We start from the raw sequence: 23,769 nt of genomic DNA, 5'->3' as shown, positions 1-23,769 counted from the left end.
TCTAATTTTTTTTGTCTTATCTCTTCCATTAAAGTTATTATTTTAGCAGAAAAAATCTGGTAACAAGTATCTTTTGTAACGTAGAGAGCTCTCTTGACAATCTGTATGCCATGAAAACTTGTATATGTAGGCAGCTATGAAAAATTAATCATCACTGGATTTTACATTACTAAATAAACCCATAGTGCTTGACCAGATTTATAACACTGTTGTTTCTAGTGTGAAAGATGGAAACACTCCCAAAATTGCCTTAGCACAAAGGCTGTAAATTACAGTAAAACAAACAATATGTTCAACTTTAATCCCTTTTTAATTGTTAGTGGGAAGTTAATTTGTGGTACTACTCAAATGCTTTATGTAAATAGTAAAAAAAAAAATAACGTAGTATGGGTTTCTTTATGTAAAATTACTCCCTGAATACCTATAAACACACTGACCAACCCAAAAAGGTAAAACATTTAACAATATTAATGAAGCTTTTACCACCCCATCACATGTTTTTTTAATATTTTTCTTTCTGTAAAGTATTAATGAATGAAAATTAATTATAACTACCATAGTTTGGAGCCTACCAATTCTGATTTATAAATGTCTGAAAGCTACATTTTTCATTGTGAAAGGTGTATATTAATGTGCACATAATTATCCTATTTGAGTACCTCAAATACAAAGAAATGACTGTCTCAGCTATTTTTATCTTTTTAAGTAGGCATTCTACATGAAAACATTTGAATTGATAGTATAATTAGTAAGATCAAAATATAGTCCTTTTTTTAAAATATAGTCTTAAATTATATTTAAACTTAAACCTTTTGTAGTCATCATCCCCCAACAAAATTACCATAAAGTCACTTTGAATAATATAAGTTTTCAATTTTTGTATATTTTTCAAGTCCAAATTTTATAGGAACAAAGAAAAAAAATGCATATTATTCTTTTGCTAGTTTTTCCTTTTTTCAGGGTTCTTTTAAAATATTAATCTCAGACTATTCCCTAAAGCTTAAGGCATTTAAATTTAATATATTACTTATAGTGTGTTAAATTTCTTATACCACTAAATAATCAAATTTTAAACTCTAAAAGATTAATTCTAAAATCAATGTCTGGTATATCTGAATTCAATTACTTTGTGCCTTTCACAGCTGGTATATTTGTGAATTCAATTACTTTGTGCCTTTCACAGCTGGCCATAACCACAAAGATGTGTTATGGTTATATTTATCTTCTTTTTTCCCTCTTGAATTTCTCCCAGAAGGGGGAAGAATGATGATGCTCATTTTGTAAGATCCTACCTTTCTTTTAAGTCACCACTCTAGTGCCTTAGAATTAGACCACTGTTTCTCAAACATATGTGCATATGAATCTGGGGAGAGGCTGTCTGAATTAATTAGCTCCCAGGTGGCACTGATGATCCTGGTTCACAGACCACCTTGAGTAGCCAAGCCTTAGAGAACATTAACCAGAATCCTACGGAGTCACTGAAGCTCAAGTTGAGCAAACTAATCAGTGAATACTGACAACATTCTAGTCTTTTTTGTAATGTTCAACATTTTTCTTAATTATATAAATATAATCCTCTTGTATTATTATATTATAAAAAAAGACACATTTTTCATTTTCACCAAGAACTTTATTGAACGTATTCACCCTTTTGTTCTACTACCTTCTGCCATTTTTCAGGCAACTTCATAATTCCATCTTCCCAAAACTTTTTATGTTTTTGAGGAAAGAACTGTTCCAGGTGCCTTCTGCAGTCTTCCAGGGAATTGAAAATTTTTCCATTACGAGAATTTTGTAAAGACAAATAAATGGAAATCCGAAGGTGCAATCAATGTCTGGCGAATATGGTGGATGAATCAGAACTTCCCAGCCAAGCTATAACAGTTTTTGCCTGGTCATCAAAGAAACATGCAGTCTTGCATTATTCTGATGGAAGATAATGTGTTTTCTGTTGACTAATTCTGGAAGCTTTTGATGGAGTGCTGCTTTCAGTTGGTCTAACTGGGAGCAGTACTTGTTGGAATTACTTGTTTGATTTTCTGGAAGGAGCTCATAATAGAGAACTCCCTTCCAATCCCACCATGTACACAACATCACCTTCTTTGGATGAAGATTGGCCTTTGGTTTGGTTGGTGGTGGTTCATTTCACTTGCCCCACAATCTCTTCCATTCCACATTATTGTACAGTATCCACTTTTCATTGCCTGTCACAATTTGTTTTAAAAATGGAAAGTTTTCATTATGTTTAAGTAGAGAATCACATGCAAAAATATGGTCAAGAAGGTTTTTTTCACTTATGTGGAACCTAAACATCAAAGCAATTAACATAACCAAGCTGGTGCAAATGACTTTCAGTGCTTGATTTGGATATTTTGAGTATATCGGCTATCTCCCACATGGTATAATGTGATTGGTTGTTCTCAGTTAATGTCTCGATTTGATCCCTATCAACTTCAACTGGTCTACCCAACCGTGGAGCATAGTCCACCAAGAAATCTCCAGCATGAAACTTTGCAAATTACTTTGACACGTTCAGACAGTCACAGCACCTTCTCCATACACTGCACAAATCCTTTTTGCGTTTTGGCTGCGTTTTTACCTTTCTTGAAATAATAAAGCATAATATGCTGAAAATGTTGCTTTTCTTCCATCTTCAATATTAAAATGGCTACACAAAAATTCACCAATTTTGGTAAATCTATTTTAAAATGCACACTGATATGATAGCTGTCACATACAATGTAACAACATTGTTACGAATGAAGTTAAAGACACCTAAGTGCTATTAGATTCATCTTATGGAAAAAAACGAATGAAACTTGGCCAACCCAATATAAACTGGAGTGGGAAAAAGAACTTGAAATTCCACTTTTATTCTAAAACAGTGAAATACGGTTATTACATCTTTCACCTTTACAATTAATACATGTTGGAATCTTACAAGTATTAAAATTGAAGATTTTACTTATATATAAATACATAAATGGTACAAAACATTATCCCAAATTGGCAATATTTATAAAATCTATAAAAATATTTAATTTTCAGTATAAAATGGCCAAGTAATTTGAGTCCAAGATAAATGAAGACATAGGTTCAGGCCATTTAAGAAAGAAGGTCATGTCCATATTTTGGGAAAGGTCAAAGAATGCCAAAGAGCTTGACCTGTTACTACCTTAATGACTTTAGATTGTGCAGGTACATTCTACACAGTAAAAACAATATACAGTGTAGAGAGCACGGAAAGCAGAGGGCTTGGCCCAATCTGCTGAATGAAAAGGTAGAATAAAAAAAATGTAGCAGTCAGAGATTCCTATTATTAGTTCGTTTTACAGAAGACAATTCATACTTTCCGTCAACATTATCCCTTTACTCCTTGAAACTTTTCTTTGAGGTAGAGAACTGGGCCAGACCGCTGCTAAAAAGCAAGATGAGGAATGATGATGCTAAAGTAACTTGAGAGAGGAGAAGAATCACGGAATTCTTGAACTGCTTGTCTTGGCTGCTTTGCCAGCTCTTGTAGAACAGAGACCAGTCTACTCTCCATGATCAACTCTTCATGTCATCTTAGGATTCTAATGTTTCTACATCCTTGGTTCCCACACAACAGGAAAATTAATTCTTTTAAAGAACTAAAATCAAAACAATCGACTCAAACTTCAATGTAGTCCAATACAATTTCATACAAATATCAGTTAAATCACACAAAAATAAGTTTTCTTAAAAACTATTTTTATAAGTTTTAAATTCTAATGTTCCAAATGTTTCTTAATTATTTTATCCTAAGTTGCATTTGCAGTGAATTGCAGTTGCTGCTATTACCTTTGTCCTTGATGAAGGAAAACATTAGGAGAATGGGTTGTTTTTAAGCTAACCATATCTCCACTTGATGAATGTCGGGAAGGAGCTTTTCCACCCAAAAGAGACGTTTCTGCTTCTTTTATTTCCATTGCCCTTCTGTATAGTTCAGCAGCTTTTTCGAAATCCCCTTCTTCATAGCTTTGAGACAAAATTCTCAAAATGAGATTATAACCTTTTAACAATTTTAGATGATCTTATAGGATACAGAAAAACAAGTTGTTAATAATTGCTCATTTTTTCCAGTGCATTCATTCAGGCAGACCAATAAAACAGAATACCCAAACTCTTCTCCTTTCTGTCTTGTGCTGTTAAGTGTCTCATAGGGGCACCATTAAGACTATATTGTAATGGATGCAGTGAAACTGCTAAGGGAAGTTAGCATCCTGAGATAAACATAACGCAAAAATCAACATGTACTTAATGGTAAATCAGCTTTGAGGACAGCAAATTGCCCAGATTACCCTAGAGCCAGTTAGCTGTAAATGTAAACCGTCCTTCTCTATTTGCCGTGATACACTCCTCTACAAAATTGATCATGTCACCTTCATTCCACTCTGGATATTACTTCAGTATCTCTTGAACTATATAGATCAACCCAAAACAACCCCTCCCACTACAAGAAAAAGCATATCAGCAATAAATATTTTATGGTGTTCTATGATGAATCAAAGATGTTTTAAAAGGGATTTTGGCTGCCTGAGGAAAGTGAAAAATTCTTACCTAAGCACAGCTAAATTTTTTAATGTTTCTCCAACTCGAGGATGCATCCGACCCAGGCTGTTCTCATAAATCTTTAATGCTCTTTCATATAATGGCAAGGCCTCAATGTGTTTTTTCTTATTAAAAAAGAAAGAATGGACACTTGAACACACTGCATTTCTGAAATTACTATTAAGGTATTCTAGACTAAGCTGACCTACTTGGGTAATAAGCACTTTTAAAAAGTTAATATCCTCCTACAAGATGTGGATAAACAGATTAATTTAGGAATAATAATGGGAGAAGCAGTATAATAAAAAGTCAGAAACTTCAGTTTTAGACTCGGCTTGGTAACCAATGACATTAATCCAATTATATAAGCACAAACCTGTTTTTGCCCACAGGGTACCATACCTGTTTTTCACTCATCACAGGCAAATGATAGAGCTTAAGAACAATATTAGATATAGAGATGTAGGGAGTCTCCAGAATTTAAAAAAACTAAGCCTATGCAATGAACTAAACACTCAGTGTTTTACACTAAGAGGAAGGGACTATCTTACAAATATAACTTCAATAATTTCTCAAGTATTAAAGGAAACATTAGTAGATAACCTTAAATGTCCTTTAATTATTTTTACTGTGCCAGATCTAATACATGTTTACCTATATTTCATACGTTAAAACCATTCACTTATAAAGAATTACAGTGTGGGAACTTACCATTTGGCTATAAAGAACAGCTAAGTTCACCAAGGCAGTAGCTACACTAGGGTGCTTTGGGCCAAAGGATTTCTGCCGGATTTCAACAGCCAGCTCATACAAAGGTACAGCTTTGTCAAGTTTCCCCTAAAAAACAAAAGTGAAATCTAACAAAAATATTAAAGCAATAAATACTTTCTGATCAGAGCTTGTTCCATAAATACAATTTTCTATTAAAAAGTAATCTTGAGGAAAAAAGTTCAGAAGCATTTCCTCCCAGTTTAATGGTTAAGTTTCTAGATAACTAACATCAAATAGAACATGTAAGTACAGCTACACTGAATATGGAAACATTTTCTTTGATAACTCAGAAAGTCCTTTAGGATCATCCATTATTACTATTTCTGATGAAGTAAAAAGTATGTTTGCTACTATACATAATTTAGAGATAGCTTCAAAATAAAAACTTGTTTTCCACCAAATCCTTTCCAGATTATTCTTCCTTTTTTACTTGAAAGTTAGGCAGAAGTAGTAACTATGGGTCCTTCATACTAAAACATCAACTTCAGTACCAGGAGGACCAGCAAGGTTCCCACAAACAAAGTCTAAATACAGTCTAACTCTGTAACTGTGCTAAATGAAAGCAGACTTCTCTGCTTCTCTTTCTTCTCTTTTTTTTTTTTTTTCTTTTTGAGAACAGCTATAAACACTCCAAATATCACTCAGGCTAGAACCCTATGGTAAAGAACGGTTACATTTAATTGCAAGCAAAGAAAAGAAAGAATGAAATTAAAATGGTCATTTAACCAGCTACAAGAGACTCCTCCTTCAGCCCTAACATTTGGGTGATTCATTATGTTTCTGGTAGCTTAACACAGGAAACCTAATCCTGGTTGAATTTTAGAACTTCTGAAATGTAACAGAAGTATAAGTTCTAATTAGAGTGCTGACAAATGCATTTGCATTTAGAATGTATTTTTAAAAACTAAACCAGTTAAGTCTGAAATAATATTTTTATTTTTTAAAATTAATTTTTATTGGAGCATAATTGCTTTACAATGTTGTGTTAGTTTCTGCTGTACAGCAAAGTGAATCAGTTATACATATATCCCCTCTTTTTTAGACTTCCTTCCCATTTAGGTCACCACAGATCACTGAGTAGGGTTCCCTGTGCTAAACAGTAGGTTCTCATTAGTTACCTATTTTATACAGAGTAGTGTATATATGTCAATCCCAATCTCCCAATTTGTCCCACCCTCCCCTTCCCCCCTTGGTAACCATAAGTTTATTCTCTACATCTGTGCCTCTATTTCTGCTTTGCCAGTAAGTTCATCTGTACCATTTTTCTAGATTCCACATAAAAGCGGTATTATACGATATTTGTTTTTCTCTTTCCAACTTACTTCACTCTGTATGACAATCTCTAGGTCCATCCATATCTCTACAAATGGCACTATTTCATTCCTTTTTATGGCTGAGTAATATTCCATTGTATATATGTACCACATCTTCTTTACCCATTCCTCTGTCTATGGGCATTTAGGTTACTTCTGTGTCCTGGCTATTGTAAATAGTGCTGCAATGAACATCGGGGTGCATGCCTCCTTCTGAATTATGGTTTGCTCTGGAGATATGCCCAGGAGTGGGATTGCTGGGTCATATGGTAGTTGTCTTTTTAGTTTTTGAAGGAACCTCCATACTGTTCTCCATAGTGGCTGTATCAATTTACATTCCCACCAACAGTGCAAGAGGGTTCCCTTTCCTCCACACCCTCTCCAGCATTTGTTGTTTGTAGATTTTTTGATGATGGCCATTCTGACCTGTGTGAGGTGATGCCTCATTGTAGTTTTGATATGCATTTCTCTAATACTTAGTGATGTTGAGCATCTTTTCATGTGTTTGTTGGCCATCTGTATGTCTTCTTTGGAGAAATGTCTATTTAGGTCTTCTGTCCATTTGGATTGGGTTGTTTTTTTGTTATTGAGCTGCATGAGCTATCTGTATATTTTGGAGATTAATCCCTTGTCATTTGCTTTGCTTGCAAATATTTTCTCTCATTCTGAGGGTTGTCTTTTTGTTTTTTTTAATGGTTTCCTTTGCTGTGCAAAAGCTTTTAAGTTTAATCAGGTCCCATTTGCTTATTTTTGTTTTTATTTTCATTAATCTAGGAGGTGGATCATAAAAGATCTTGCTGCAATTTATGTCAAAGAATGTTCTGACTATGTTTTCCTCTAAGAGTTTTATAGTGTCTGGCCTTACATTTAGGTCTTTAATCCATTTTGAGTTTCTTTTTGTGTATGGTGTAAGGGAGTGTTCTAATTTCATTCTTTTACATGTAGCTGTCCAGTTTTCCCAGCACCACTTATTGAAGAGGCTGTCTTCTCCATTGTATATTCTTGCCTCCTTTGTCATAGATTAGGTGACCGTAGGTGTGTGCGTTTATCTCTGGGTTTTCTATTCTGTTCCATTGATCTATATTTCTGTTTTTGTGCCAGTATCATACGTCCTGATTACTGTAGCTTTGTAGTATAGTCTGAAGTCAGGGAGTCTTATTTCTCCAGCTCTGGTTTTCTTTCTCAAGATTGCTTTGGTTATTTGGGGTCCTTTGTGTCTCCATACAAATTGTAAAATTTTTTGTTCTAATTCTGTGAAAAATGCCATTGGTAATTTGATAGGGATTGCATTGAATCCATAGATTGCTTTGGATAGTATAGTCATTTTCACAATATTGATTCTTCCCATCCAAGTACATGGTATATCTCTCCATCTGTTTGTGTCGTCTTTGATGAAGTAATATTTTTAAATGTTCTACTCAGCTACTTGTTTAAAAATTAAATCACTATGATTTAAAAGCTCATAGGAATAATCTATCCATCAGAAGATAAATTATTTTGCTAATAGCAATTATGGCTTAATTGGTATATTATAAAACACATGTAGGCATGCCAAGGATTACTTACCATTTTCTTATACAAGACTGCAAGATGCTTCACTGTATAAGCCAAAGAAGGGTGATCAGGAGCTAATGCTCGTCTCCGAATGTCTAAGGCTCTTTCATAAAGTTCTTCTGCTTTATCATACTGTTTCTTTTCATTGCATAGAGCTGCCAGGTTATTCAAAGACTGGGCACAGTCAGGGTGATCTGGTCCTAGAACTCGCTCCCTCATCTCCAAGGAACGCTTCAGAAACTGGTCAGCTGTTCTATGAACAAAAGCCACAAATGGTTTAAACAATTTATTCTCTAGAAGTGAGAATCCCTAGCCATAGTTAGGTGGAGAACTGAAGCACTTTTATTCTTAAATCCAAGATAGTTAAAATGAAGGATTCAGCTCAAAATCCTCTCCCCCTCTTTCCCATCCCCTCATCTCTTCCTGCCCTTTTCCAAAAACTAGAAATGCTTTCCTAATTGTGTGAAAAGCCTCAAGTATCTGGACGATTGTCTCAATTCTCCACTTCACTTCTAAAAGACAAACTCATAAATAGTTTCCAAAACAAATTTTTATATCTTTAAAAATTACTAAGCCAAACTCAAAACATTTTGGTATTCTTTCTTTCTCCCTTTGTAGTACTAAATAATTTTTAATAAAAGAACTGTGAAGTGGGCTAAATATTTGTTGTGTTTTTCTGGTATCCAAAGTGTCAAATTTGTTATATTTTTCTGACATACAAAGAAGTTCAAAAACACCTCTTTGTCATAAATATTAATGTCTTTGTGAGTCTTTATGCTCAAATAAACTGAAGAATAAAACTAGCAGCCATCTACATTCTTTAGTCCCAAGTTTGTTCTTATGTGAGATCTTATGTACAATATCTACACAAACTCACTTTTCATAAACATATAAAACATACTAGGGAAGCTAGAGAATAACTTTTTAGTTACTAAAGAAACAATGTGAAAGGAAATAGTAGAGAAAATGTCATGGTCCTTGTTAAGTGTGGCCATGTTCATAACATATCATACATGAAATTTGACATGGTTTCTATCAATTTTTTCTAACTTAGCTTGATAGAAATGTAAAACAGCTTTGTATCTAAGAGACAAAATGGATACCTGTTTTCATTATTAACACCATGGTACTCACTCCAGGTTGTTCTGAAGATAGTAGAGCACACCCAGTTCATTGAGGGTCCGAGCATTGTCAGGTGTATCCTTACCTAACGTGAGCTCTTCTAACTGTAGGGCCCGTCTACGTAAAAGGGCAAATCCATACTGCAGCAAACACAAGAAATTCACAACAATCACCAAGTAAGTGCAATCTTTGATTCTGAAGCAATATACTAGGGTTCTGAAAAAATCCTTTCTCCTGTTTTTTCCCTTTAAAGTAGATTACAATTACTTTAAGTATCATACTGAATTAATCTAATGATTTATGAAAATATATATACTTCCATGTAGCATCACATTCTTAAATTCATTAAAAAACTATTTTGTGAAAATAATTATGAGATTATTTTAGCAAAATGAACTGAATCCCAAAGTGCTTCAAAAAGATTAGGAAACAGAATTAACATGCATATATTTATTAACCCTATTACTAAACATTTAAATATCGGGTACTTAAAATTGCACATAGCACTTGCAACTAGAAGACAAATAAGTCCTGGAGCTCAAATGTACAGCATAGCGAATATAAGCAAAAATACTGTATTAAAATCATCAAACTTGCTAAGAGACTAGATCTTAATCATTCCCACCACAAAAAAGAAATGATAATTATGTGATGTGATAGAGGTGTTAGCTAACGCTATGGTAATAATCATATTACAATATATAAATGCATCAGATAAGCATGTAGTACATCTTAAATTTACACAATGTTAGATGTCAAATATATTTCAATTTGAAAAACTGCACATAGCATTTTAAGTTAAAACAAACAAATATGCTATATTTAGATTTTATTAGCAGCTTAGATAAATGAAAAATTTTTTGCACTCAAGGGTAATAATTTCTTGGTATTTGAATCTAACATAAAATGTTTACTAAATTTCTTTTATTCTGTTTTCCAACCCTTTAAAGAACTGAAACAGCTTTTAAGTCCATCTTCTAAAATCTTAATTAACTTTAACTGAATAGTTCTACTTTTTAAAAATTAAAAAAAAAATTCCCCAGATTTATTGAGATATAATTGACATATAACATTGTGTAAGTTTAAAGGGTAAAACATGATATGTATGTAGTGTAAAACGATTACCACAATACATAGTTCCACTTTTTAAAAGTCTAATTTGTACTTCTCAGTGATACTAATATTTATATTATAAATTATAATACTAATTATAATTATAACTAAATTATAATTATAAATACTAACATTTATAATTATAAATTATAAATAAGAAAATGTTAATCAGTACTTCCGTAGAAGTCACTTTAAAATCTAAAGTTCTTAAATATGTGAGGTTTATGCATCTACATTGTGATATTCAGAGATGTTCTATTCCTTTTTGTTCAGAACACAACACAAAAGAAATCTGCATTACCAAGTTGCCTTTTCTCCTTGTAGCTTTCTGACGAATTTTAAAAGATTCTTTTCTAAAATGTTCAGCTTGTTCATATCTTAAAAAAAAAAAAAAGTCAAACGAAAGAAACATATGTCCAAAGTGTCATACTTCAGTGAAATGAAACCACCAGTGTAAAGTTTTTTTGGCTAATTAAATACAGCACTATTTCTAGAAGTGATAGTCATATGGAATTAAAAATCTTTAATAAAAACTTTCATAAAACAAAAGCTAACAAAACAAATCTAGTCCTCCAAGTAGCTGACATTTAACTGTTTTTAACTGATTAAACTCATTTTGAATCTCTAAAAGGTGATCTAACTAAATGAAAATCCAAAACTTTAGTTTGCTATATCAGCTTCCACACAGGTTATTTTTTTGTCAAATAGAAATGTGAAAATCACACAAAATCTGTGTGAAACAATACTTCTAGAAGTTAACAGAAAAAATTCCAATATGTATCACTTCTGACTGAGCAAAACAAATGATTTCACATAGAGGAAGAGATATCATTCGGAGGGCTTATTATACTAGGGATCAGCAAACTTCTGTAAAGGGCTAGATAGTAAACATTTTAGGCTTTGTGGGTCCCGTGGTCTCTGTTGCAAATACAAAACTGCTGTTGAAGCATGGAAGTGACCACAGATAATATGTAAATGAAAAAAATGTGGCTGTGTTACACTACAACTCTACGTCCCAAACAGGGGACCTTCTGGACTTGGCATGTGGGCGACAGTTTGCTGCCCCCTGTATTAGTAGTACACTCAATATTACAGAGTTAGCGAAGAAGCCCGGTTTCAAACCTAACTATATGACTCCAAAGTCCATGCTCTGTCCTTTGTACATCTTGAAGTAGAGATGAATCTTGTAGTTCTAACTTTTTGTTCACCCCCCAGACCAAGAATAATATTTGAACATGGTGGATGCGAAAGAATATAGGATAAGGAAAATATGGGATACGGAAAAATACACAGCCACAAAACAAAGCCTCCCACATAAGTACATTAAGAACTGTAACTCCCTGTCATAAAACCAGAGAATTACCAATTGAAATCTTACTTATTTTGTTTCTGGTACAAAGTTGCAAGTGCTTCAAGTTCACGAGCAATAAGTGGATGGTCCGCACCATAGGCATTTTCTGAGATTTCCAATGCCTGTTTATATAGTTGTTCAGCATTGCCAAACTTCTTCCACTGCACGTACACACTCGCTAGTTGGTGGAGGGACTGAGCTACTTGTGGGTGATCTGGATCTAAAGCTGTTTCTCGAATTTCTAGAGACCTCTGCAAAGGCACCACAGCCTGGGGGAAGAAAAAGGTTAAAAAGGCCAATTAAAGTGAGTGAAATGCTGTAAGATCTGATTAGCACAACAAATAAAAGCTGCAATAACTCCTAGGAAGGAGTGAAGAGTAAACATGAAAACCCACACAGTCTCTAACTCCCTGTTGAAGTTACCTGACTGAGAAGGCCTAGATCCTTGAGAAATCGCCCCAGGGTTTCATAAAGGTCAGCTAAGCAAATCATGCTCTCCTCGCCTTCACAATTTTTCTCATACTGCTTCAATGAATCAAAGTATTCTGCTGCCATCGTGCTTTTGTCTTTGCCAACAAACTGCCAGTAACTCAGCAACTCAGCAAAGTGTCCTCTGTTGCAACAAATAACAGTAATTTAATGAAAAAGAAACTTTAAACCCCACTACTGAGTGAAGATGCCATAATTCATATCAAGCTATTGATAGTTTATTAGTAAGCTAGTCCAGTGTAGTGAAGTAAGGGTGTAGACTGGAACTGCCATCTGAGTCCACAGCAGCCTAGCTGTGTGCTCTCTTACACCTCATCATCCTCATCTGCAGAAGAGGCACACCGACACCACCTGTCTCAGGTGTTACTGTAAGGAGATTATGGCCTGTAGCAAGTACTCCATAGTGTTGGCTGCTACCATTAATATCATTATGGTTACTCACCAATGGAAACCTATCATAACCCTGTTTAGACATTTCATGATATGCAGTCAACTGCTGAGTTCACCCCAAAATTATTTTAAATGATAGAAATCAGAACAGAAGAAACTAATGAAACACAGGCAAACTGTCAGAATACCTGCTTTGTATTTTCATCAAGGAATTGAATGATAAAAGTAAGCTTATTCATCTATTGATGGTATTAAGTAGGATGGGAGAGCTGGTAAACTAAAGTATGAATCTGATTTCAAATGAAATCATGAAAAACTGGGATGAGATCAGAAATAATCCATAAGGTGAAACAAAGAAATTTGAGAGAGTTCACTAAGAAGCAAAACAAATTATGCATCTAAATTATGAGAAGTGGGGACGAGGGGAAGATGGTGGAAGAGTAAGACACGGACATCACCTTCCTCCCCACAGATACACCAGAAATACATCTACACGTGGAACAACTCCTACAGAACACCTACTGAACGCTGGCAGAAGTCCTCAGACATCCCAAAAGGCAAGAAAGTCCCCACGTACCTCGGTAGGGCAAAAGAAAAAAGAATAAACAGAGACAAAAAGGATAGGGACGGGACCTGCACCAGTGGGAGGGAGGTGTGAAGGAGGAAAGATTTCCACACACTAGGAAGCCCCTTTGCGGGCGGAGACTGCGGGTGGCGGAGGGGGAAGCTTCGGATCCAAGGAGGAGAGCGCAGCAACAGGGGTGCGGAGGGCAAAGCGGAGAGATTCCCGCACAGAGGATCGGCGGCGACCGGCACTCACCAGCCCGAGAGGCTTGTCTGCTCAATCACTGGGGCAGGCGGGGCTGGGAGCTGAGGCTCGGGCTTCGGTCGGAGCGTAGGGAGAGGACTGGGGTTGGCGGCATGAACACAGCCTGCAGGGGTTAGTGCACCACGACTAGCCGGGAAGTGAGTCCGGGAAAAAGTCTGGAGCTGCCGAACAGGCAAGAGACTTTTTCTTCCCTCTTTGTTTCCTGGTGCGCGAGGAGAGGGGATTCAGAGCGCTGCTTAAAGGAGCTCCATAGACGGGCGTGAGCGGTGGCTACAAGCGCGGACCCCAGAGAGACGGGCATGAGACGCTAAGGCTGCTGCTGCCGACACCAAGAAGCCTGTGTGCGACCACAGGTCACTATCCACACCCCCCTTCCGGGGAGGCTGTGCAGCCCGCCACCGCCAGAGTTCCGGGATCCAGGGACAACTTCCCCGGGAGAACGCACAGCGCGCCTCAGGCTGGTGCAACATCCCACTGGCATCTGCCGCCACAGATTCGCCCCGCATCCGTAACCCTCCCTCCCCCAGGTCTGAGTGAGCCAGAGTCCCCGAAGCAGCTGCTCCTTTAACCCCGTCCTGTCTGAGTGAAGAACAGACGTCCTCCGGCGACTTACATGCAGAGGCGGGGCCAAATCCAAAGCTGAGCCCCTGGGAGCTGTGAGAACAAAGAAGAGAAAGGGAAATCTTTCCCAGCAGCCTCAGAAGCAGCGAATTAAATCTCCACCATCAACTTGATGTACCCTGCATCTGTGGAATACCTGAATAGACAATGAATCATCCCAAATTGAGGAGGTGGACTTTGAGAGCAAGATATATTATTATTTCCCCTTTTCCTCTTTTTGTGAGTGTGTATGCGTATATTTCTGTGTGAGATTTTGTCTGTATAGCTTTGCTTCCATGATTTGTCCTAGGGTTCTATCCGTCCGTTTTTTTTCTTTATTTAAAATAATTTTTTTATTAATATTTTTAATTTTAATAACTTTGTTATTTTGTCTTAATTTAATTTTATTTATCTTCTTTCTTTCTTTCCTTCCTTCCTTCCCTCCCTCCCTCGCTTCTTTCTTTCTTTCTCTCCCTCTCTCTCCCTCCCTCTCTCCCTCCCTCCCTCCGTCTCTCTTTCTCTCTCTCTCTCACTCTTTCTTTATTCTTTTTCTCCCTTTTATTCTGAGCGGTGTGGATGAAGGGCTCTTGGTGCTGCAGCCAGGAGTCAGTGCTGTGCCTCTGAGGTGGGAAAGCCAACCACAGGACACTGGTCCACAAGAGACTTCCCAGCTCCACATAATATCAAACGGCGAAAATCTCCCAGAGATATTCAACACCAGCACCCAGCTTCACTCAACGACCAGCAAGCTACAGTACAGGACACCCTATGCCAAACAACTAGCAAGACAGGAACACAACCCCACCCAGTAGCAGAGACGCTGCCTAAAATCATAATAAGGCCACAGATACCCCAAAACACACCACCAGATGTGGAACTGCTCACCAGAAAGACACGATCCAGCCTCATCCAACAGAACAAAGGCACTAGTCCCCTCCACCAGGAAGCCTACACAACCCACTGAACAAACCTTAGCCACTGGGGACGGACACCAAAAACAACGGGAACTACGAACCTGCAGCCTGCAAAAAGGAGAACCCAAACACAGTAAGATAAGCAAAATGAGAAGACAGAAAAACACACAGCAGATGAAGGAGCAAGATAAAAACCCACCAGACCTAACAAATCAAGAGGAAATAGGCAGTCTACCTGAAAAAGAGTTCAGAATAATGATAGTAAAGATGATCCAAAATCTTGGAAATAGAATAGACAAAATGCAAGAAACATTTAACAAGGACCTAGAAGAACTAAAGATGAAACAACCAATGATGAACACAATAAATGAAATTAAAAAATACTCTAGATGGGATCAATAGCAGAATAACTGAGGCAGAAGAACGGATAAGTGACCTGGAAGAAAAAATAGTGGAAATAACTACTGCAGAGCAGAATAAAGAAAAAAGAATGAAAAGAACTGAGGATAGTCTCAGAGACCTCTAGGACAACATTAAACGCATCAACATTCGAATTATAGGGGTTCCAGAAGAAGAAGAAAAGGAAGGGACTAAGAAAATTATTGAAGAGATTATAGTTGAAAACTTCCCTAATATGGGAAAGGAAATAGTCAAGCAAGTCCAGGAAGCACAGAGAGTCCCATACAGGATAAATTCAAGGAGAAATACGCCAAGACACATATTAATCAAACTGTCAAAAACTAAATACAAAGAAAGCATATTAAAAGCAGCAAGGGAAAAACAACAAATAACACACAAGGGAATCCCCATAAGGTTAACAGCTGATCTCTCAGCAGAAACTCTGCAAGCCAGAAGGGAGTGGCAGGACATACTGAAAGTGATGATGGAGAAAAACCTGCAACCAAGATTACTCTACCCAGCAAGGATCTCATTCAGATTTGATGGAGAAATTAAAACCTTAACAGACAAGCAAAAGCTGAGAGAGTACAGCACCACCAAACCAGCTTTACAACAAATGCTGAAGGAACTTCTCCAGGCAAGAAACACAAGAGAAGGAAAAGACCTAAAATAACAAACGCAAAACAATTAAGTAAATAGGAACAGGAACATACATATCGATAATTACCTTAAATGTAAATGGACTAAATGCTCCCACCAAAAGACACAGACTGGCTGAATGGATACAAATACAAGACCCATATATATGTGGCCTACAAGAGACCCACTTCAGACCTAGAGACACATACAGACTGAAAGTAAGGGGATGGAAAAAGATATTCCATGCAAATGCAAAACAAAAGAAAGCTGGAGCAGCAATCCTCATATCAGACAAAATAGACTTTAAAATAGAGACTATTAGAAGAGACAAAGAAGGACACTACAAAATGATCAAGGGATCGATTCAAGAAGAAGATATAACAATTGTAAATATTTATGCACCCAACATAGGCAATACATAATACATAAGGCAAACACTAACAGCCATAAAAGGGGAAATGGACACTAACACATTCATAGTAGGAGACTTTAACACCCCACTTTCACCAATGGACAGATCATCCAAGATGAAAATAAATAAGGAAACACAAGCTTTAAATGATACATTAAACAAGATGGACTTAATTGATATTTATAGGACATTCCATCCACAAACAACAGAATACACATTTATCTCAACTGCTCATGGAACATTCTCCAGAATAGATCATATCTTGGGTCACAAATAAAGCCTTGGTAAATTTAAGAAAATTGAAATTGTATCAAGTATCTTTTCCGACCACAACACTATGAGACTAGATATCAATTACAGGAAAAGATCTGTAAAAAATACAAAGACATGGAGGCTAAACAATACACTACTTAACAACGAAGTGATCACTGAAGAAATCAAAGAGGAAATCAAAAAATACCTAGAAACAAATGACAATGGAGACACGACGACCCAAAATCTATGGGATGCAGCAAAAGCAGTTCTAAGAGGGAAGTTTATAGCAATACAATCCTACCTTAAGAAACAGGGAACATCTCGAATAAACAACCTAACCTTGCACCTCAAGCAATTAGAGAAAGAAGAACAAAAAAACCCCAGAGTTAGCAGAAGAAAAGAAATCATAAAAATCAGACCAGAAATAAATGAAAAAGAAATGAAGGAAACAATAGCAAAGATCAATAAAACTCACAGCTGGTTTGTTGAGAAGACAAACAAAATTGATAAACCATTAGCCAGACTCATCAAGAAAAAAGGGAGAAGACTCAAATCAATAGATCTAGAAATGAAAAAGGAGAAGTAACAACTGACACTGAAGAAACACAAAAGATCATGAGAGATTACTACAAGCAACTCTATGCCAATAAAATGGACAACCTGGAAGAAATGGACAAATTCTTAGAAATGCACAACCTGCCAAGACTGAATCAGAAAGAAATAGAAAATATGAACAGACCAATCACAAGCACTGAAATTGAAACTGTGATTAAAAATCTTCCAACAAACAAAAGCCCAGGACTAGATGGCTTTACAGGCGAATTCTATCAAACATTTAGAGAAGAGCTAACACCTATCCTCTCAAACTCTTCCAAAATAAAGCAGAGTGAGGAACACGCCCAAACTCATTCTACAAGGCCATCATCACCTTGATACCAAAACCAGGCAAGGATGTCACAAAGAAAGAAAACTACAGGCCAATATCACTGATGAACATAGATGCAAAAATCCTCAACAAAATACTAGCAAACAGAATCCAACAGCACATTAAAAGGATCATACACCATGATCAAGTGGGGTTTATTCCAGGAATGCAAGTAGTTTTCAATATACGCAAATCAATCAATGTGATACACCATATTAACAAATTGAAGGAGGAAAACCATATGATCATCTCAATAGATGCAGAGAAACCTTTCGACAAAATTCAACACCCATTTATGATAAAAAACTTGCAGAAAGTAGGCATAGAGGGAACTTTCCTCAACATAATAAAGGCCATATATGACAAACCCACAGCCAACATCGTCTTCAATGGTGATAAACTGAAAGCATTTCCACTAAGATCAGGAACAAGACAAGGTTGCCCACTCTCACCACTCTTATTCAACATAGTTCTGGAAGTTTTAGCCACAGCAATCAGAGAAGAAAAGGAAATAAAAGGAATCCAAATCGGAAAAGAAGAAGTAAAGCTGTCACTGTTTGTAGATGACTTGATACTATACATAGGGAATCCTAAAGATGCTACCAGAAAACTACTAGAGCTAAGCAATGAATTTGGTAAAGTAGCAGGATACAAAATTAATGCACAGAAATCTCTTGCATTCCTATACACCAATGATGAAAAATCTGAAAGTGAAGTCAAGAAAACACTCCCATTTACCACTGCAACAAAAAGAATAAAATATCTACGAATAAACCTACCTAAGGAGACAAAAGACCTGTATGCAGAAAATTATAAGACACTGATGAAAGAAATTAAAGATGATACAAATAGATGAAGAGGTATATCATGTTCTTAGATTGGAAGAATCAACATTGTGAAAATGACTCTACTACCCAAAGCAATGTACAGATTCAATGCAATCCCTATCAAACTACCACTGGCATTTTTCACAGAACTAGAAGAAAAAATTTCACAATTTGTATGGAAACACAAAAGACCCTGAATAGCCAAAGCAATCTTGAGAACGAAAAACGGAGCTGGAGGAATCAGGCTCCCTGACTTCAGACTATACTACAAATCTACAGTAATCAAGACAGTATGGTACTGGCATAAGAAGAGAAAGAAAGATCAATGGAACAGGATGGAAAGCCCAGAGATAAACCCACGCACATATGGTCACCTCATCTTTGATAAAGGAGGCAGGAATGTACAGTGGAGAAAGGACAGCCTCTTCAATAAGTGGTGCTGGGAAAACTGGACAGGTGCATGTAAAAGTATAAGATTAGATCATTCCCTAACACCATACACAAAAATAAGCTCAAAATGGATTAAAGACCTAAATTTAAGGCCAGAAACTATCAAACTCTTAGAGGAACACATAGGCAGAGCACTCTATGACATAAATCATGGCAAGATCCTTTCTGACCCACCTCCTAGAAAACTGGAAATAAAAACAAAAATAAACAAATGGGACCTAATGAAACTTCAAAGCTTTTGCACAGCAAAGGAAACCATAAACAAGAGGAAAAGACAACCCTCAGAATGGGAGAAAATATTTGCAAATAAATCAACTGATGAAGGATTAATCTCCAAAATTTACAGGCAGCTCATGCAGCTCAGTAACAAAAAAATAAACAACCCAATCCAAAAATGGGCAGAAGACCTAAACAGACATTTCTCCAAAGAAGATATACAGACTGCCAGCAAACACATGAAAGAATGCTCAACATCATTAATCATTAGAGAAATGCAAATCAAAACTACAATGAGATATCATCTCACACCAGTCAGAATAGCCATCATCAAAAAATCTAGAAACAATAAATGCTGGAGAGGGTGTGGAGAAAAGGGAACACTCTTGCACTGCTGGTGGGAATGTGAATTGGTTCAGCCACTATGGAGAACAGTATGGAGGTTCCTTAAAAAACTACAAATAGAACTACCATATGACCCAGCAATCCCATTACTGGGCATATACCCTGAGAAAACCGTAATTCAAAAAGAGTCATGTACCAAAATGTTCATTGCAGCTCTATTTACAATAGCCCGGAGATGGAAACAAGCTAGGTGCCCATCGTCGGATGAATGGATAAAGAAGATGCGGCACATATATACAATGGAACATTACTCAACCATAAAAAGAAACGAAATTGAGCTATTTGTAATGAGGTGGATGGACCTAGAGTCTGTCATACAGAGTGAAGTAAGTCAGAAAGAGAAAGACAAATACCGTATGCTAACACATATATATGGAATTTGAGAAAAAATGTCATGAGGAACCTAGGAGTAAGACAGGAATAAAGAGACAGACCTACTAGAGAATGGACTTGAGGATATAGGGAGGGGGAAGGGTAAGCTGTGACAAAGTGAGAGAGTGGCATGGACATATATACACTACCAAACGTAAAATAGATAGCTAGTGGGAAGCAGCCACATAGCACAGGGAGATCAGCTCGGTGCTTTGTGGCCACCTAGAGGGGTGGGATAGGGAGAGTGGGACGGAGGGAGACCCAAGAGGGAAGAGATATGGGAACATATGTATATGTATACCTGATTCACTTTGTTATAAAGCAGAAACTGACACACCATTTTAAACCAATTATACTCCAATAAAGATGTAAATAAAATAAAATAAAATAAAATAAAATAAATAAATCATGAGAAGTGAGTAAATTTCCAGGTGAGACAGAAAAACCCCCTCGTAGTGCTTAGAGGTCAGAAGGTTGTCTCAGAAAAAGGTGGTTCTGCCAGATGCAAGTTCAAACACACCAGGAGAGACAATAAGACATTTATGAAGGACTTCCCTGGTAGTCCAGTGGTTAAGACTCAGTGCTTCCACCGCAGTGGGCAAGGGTTCAATCCCTAGTCAGAGAAATAAGATCTCACATGCCATAGGGCACAGCCAAAAAGACAAAATAAAAACTTAAACAAAAAAAGACATTTATGAAAAAGGGTAATCCTTTCTTTAAATTCTGACACTAGTTAGATTCTCTGTAGAGCCCAGAGTCTGTTTTGAAGGCTATACTTTGAAATATTTGAATAGCCTGAGAGGCGGACATCATGAACCGCCTCTCTGGGTGGTCTGGATTTAAACTTGCTTCAGTGAAAGATTAAGATACAAAGCTATCTCAAGAGTATTCCAGGTCTGATTTAATGAAAACTGCAATACTGTATCTTTCTTGTTTACCTCTTGCAAAAAGTAGATGTTGTGGCAATTTGAAAACTGTATTAAAATTTCTCCCACACCGTTTTATACTTCAGTTACCACTGAAACTGGACTAATTTTTAAATGAAGAATGCCATTTTTCTTTGTTACACTGAACAACTGTTTAAATCTGTTTTTCTGGGAAAAGGTGTCCTATAAATAAGTTTCTTACCTTTTATAGAGGTTTTGAGACAGAAAGAGGTTAAGAAGGCAATCGTGCAGCTTCTGTTTACTTCCCTGCTGCTGGAATAGCCAAGGCAGTTCATCTGCACTCCTCCAAGTCACTCGGTCCTGACTATTAGAAGAGAAGGGACAACATTCAATAATACATTGCTACAATGAGATCACTTCAAAAAGCTACAGACAAATGCTAAAGGAGAGAGACATTTGAGATATATCCCTGACTCTGAGTATAATCTAATGCTGAGAAAACTAGGTCAAAATCAGAAACTTGACCAATCTAACTATGAAAACAAAGTGATATTCAGGACCACTGACCAAAGTCTAAAGTTTATTTTCCTAAAATTGAACTGTTAAAAAAAACATAAATAGACACAAATATACACACACAGGTATAAACAGACACACACATTTTTAAACTACTTATTTAACTAGAATAAAATAAAAATAATAAAATGATCCTGCATTGATACCACTTAAGTTTAAATCTTCAGCATAATATTAAAAGACTGACTTATATAATCATCTTTTGTTCTTTTGGCATTAACAGAATAGGAGAGGACTTAACCTTTTAAAATAATAAGGAAATTTTTATACATTGAGTTACACAAGAAAGAGAAATAAGGACACAGAGGTAGAGTGTGTTGCAGAAGCTACAGAAAAACAACATGGACATTTACAATACCTTAGCTGCATGGTGAAATAGTTGGTTAGCTTTTGCCTATATGAAGAAATAATGGTGGGACCTTCCATGTACTCTAGTCTCACTGTTTCCCAAGCCTATGGAGAAAAAGAAAAAACATTACAGTCTATTTTCTGTAAGTCACTGTACAATCTAACAATGAATTTGTAAAAAGAAATTTACAATTATTTCAATTTTATAGTTGTATAATAGAAAGAGCAGTAGAATACTTTAAAATTTGGTATATATTTATGTGATAAACTGACATGAGAATTCCTGTAAGAACTCAAAATATAATTCAATTCAAACTTCTGGTGAATACATTAAAAATCTGAAATGTGTTTTACAAAAGTACTAAAAAGAGCCAATTATATTTAAGTGATATACAATAAAGGAGAAAGATAAGCCTGTGAAATTACAAACATTCCACACCTGCATATATAACACAGCATACTCAAATGAAAGACTTCATTTACATTTGTTTATATGTATAAATCATCCATGGCATTGCAGATGATAAGAATTATATTGGTATTTCTGTGGTATCTGTTGCGATTTCTCCTATTTCTTGTTTTATTTAGGTCTTCTCTCTTTTCTTCTTGGTGACTCTGGCCAGAGGTTTGCTAATGTTTTAAATTTATTTATTTATTTTTATTTTTGGCTGCAGTGGGTGTTCATTGCTGCATGCGGGCTTTCTCTAGTTGTGGTGAGTGGGGGCTACTCTTCGTGGCAGTGTGTGGGCTTCTCATTGCGGTTGTTTCTCTTGTTGCGGAGCATGGGTTCTAGGAGTACAGGCTTCAGTAGTTGTGGCATGCGGGCTCAGTAGTTGTGGCTCATGGGCTCTAGAGTGAAGGCTCAGTCACTGTGGCACAGGGGCTTAGTTGCTCTGCGGCATGTGGGATATCCCCGGACAGGGCTTGAACCTGTGTCCCCTGCATTGGCAGGTGGATTCTTAACCACTGTGCCACCAGGGAAGTCCTGAGGTTTGTCAATTTTGTTTACCCTTTCAAAGAACCAGTTCTTGGTATTATTGATTTTTTCTATTGTTTTTTTAAATCTATTTTATTTATTTCCTCTCTGATTTTTATAATCTCTTTCCTTCTGCTGACTTTAGGTTTTGTTTGTTCTATTTCTAATTCTTTTATGTGGTGGGTTAGGTTATTTGAGATTTTTCTTATCTCTATGAACTTCCCTCTAAGAACTGCTTTTGCTGCATCCCATAGATTTTGTATGGTTGTGTTTTCATTGTCATTTGCCTCAAGGTATTTTTAAATTTCTTCTTTGATTTCATCATTGACTCACTGGTTTTTCAGTAGTATGTTGCTTAGTCTCTATGCAATTGTTTTTTTTCTCATTTATTTTTCTGTGGTTGATTTCTAGTTTCATGACATTGTGGTCAGAAAAGATGCTTGAAATAATTTCTATACTTTTAAATTTGTTGAGACTTGTTTTGTGCCCTAGTATGTGGTCAATCCTAGAGAATGTTCCATGTGCACTTGAAAAGAATGTGTATTCTGCTTTATTTGGGATGTAATGTCTTGAAAATATCAATTAAGTCTAATTGTTCTATTGAATCATTTAGGATCTCTGTTGCCTTATTGATTTTCTGTCTCAAAGATCTGTCCATTGATGTGAGTAGGGTGTTAAAATCTCCTACCATTATTGTATTCTCATCAATTTCTCCTGTTATGTCTGTTAGTATTTATTTTATGTATTTGGGTGCTCCTATATTGGGTGCATATATGTTGATGAGTGTAATATCCTCTCCTTGTATTGATCCTTATATCATTATATAGTGTCCTTCTTTATCTTTCTTTATAGTCTTTGTTTTAAAGTCTATTTTGTCTGATATGAGTATTGCAACCCCACTTTCTTGTCATTTCCATTTGCATGAAATATCTTTTTCCATCCCCTCATTTTCAATCTATGTGTGTCCTTTGCCCTAAAATGGGTCTCTTGTAGGCAGCATATTGTCAGCTCTTGTTTTTTTCTCCAATCTGCCACTCTGTCTTTTGACTGGAGCATCTAGTCCA

General features: G+C 36.3%; 1 protein-coding gene across 1 annotated transcript; it reads right to left on the bottom strand.

Moving 5' to 3' along the window:
- Positions 1–3,599: 3,599 nt before the first annotated feature.
- On the bottom strand, positions 3,600–21,845 carry LOC103084115 (nephrocystin-3). The gene is made up of 10 exons (XM_007451692.1): positions 21,740–21,845; positions 21,047–21,169; positions 12,220–12,409; positions 11,824–12,065; positions 10,747–10,822; positions 9,345–9,472; positions 8,223–8,463; positions 5,284–5,409; positions 4,582–4,697; positions 3,600–3,999 (listed from the first exon to the last, which is right to left on the bottom strand). The coding sequence occupies exons 1-10, from the start codon at positions 21,805–21,807 to the stop codon at positions 3,819–3,821; spliced, it is 1,491 nt and encodes a 496-aa protein (XP_007451754.1). The 5' UTR covers positions 21,808–21,845; the 3' UTR covers positions 3,600–3,818.
- Positions 21,846–23,769: the final 1,924 nt, after the last annotated feature.

This window comes from Lipotes vexillifer, unplaced genomic scaffold, assembly GCF_000442215.2.
Source record: "Lipotes vexillifer unplaced genomic scaffold, Lipotes_vexillifer_v1.1 scaffold1271, whole genome shotgun sequence".
Classification (NCBI taxonomy): Eukaryota; Metazoa; Chordata; class Mammalia; order Artiodactyla; family Lipotidae; genus Lipotes; species Lipotes vexillifer.
This window is presented reverse-complemented; position numbering and strand designations above follow the sequence as displayed.

Excerpts from the sequence above, each read along its gene's own strand:
- LOC103084115 (XM_007451692.1), bottom strand. The coding sequence starts at position 21,807 with ATGGAAGGTCCCACCATTATTTCTTCATATAGGCAAAAGCTAACCAAC. Across the intron at positions 8,464-9,344 it reads TATCTTCAGAACAACCTGGA|AACAGCTGACCAGTTTCTGA; the intron begins GTGAGTACCATG and ends TTTTGTTCATAG. Across the intron at positions 5,410-8,222 it reads CAGTCTTGTATAAGAAAATG|GGGAAACTTGACAAAGCTGT; the intron begins GTAAGTAATCCT and ends TTTGTTTTTTAG.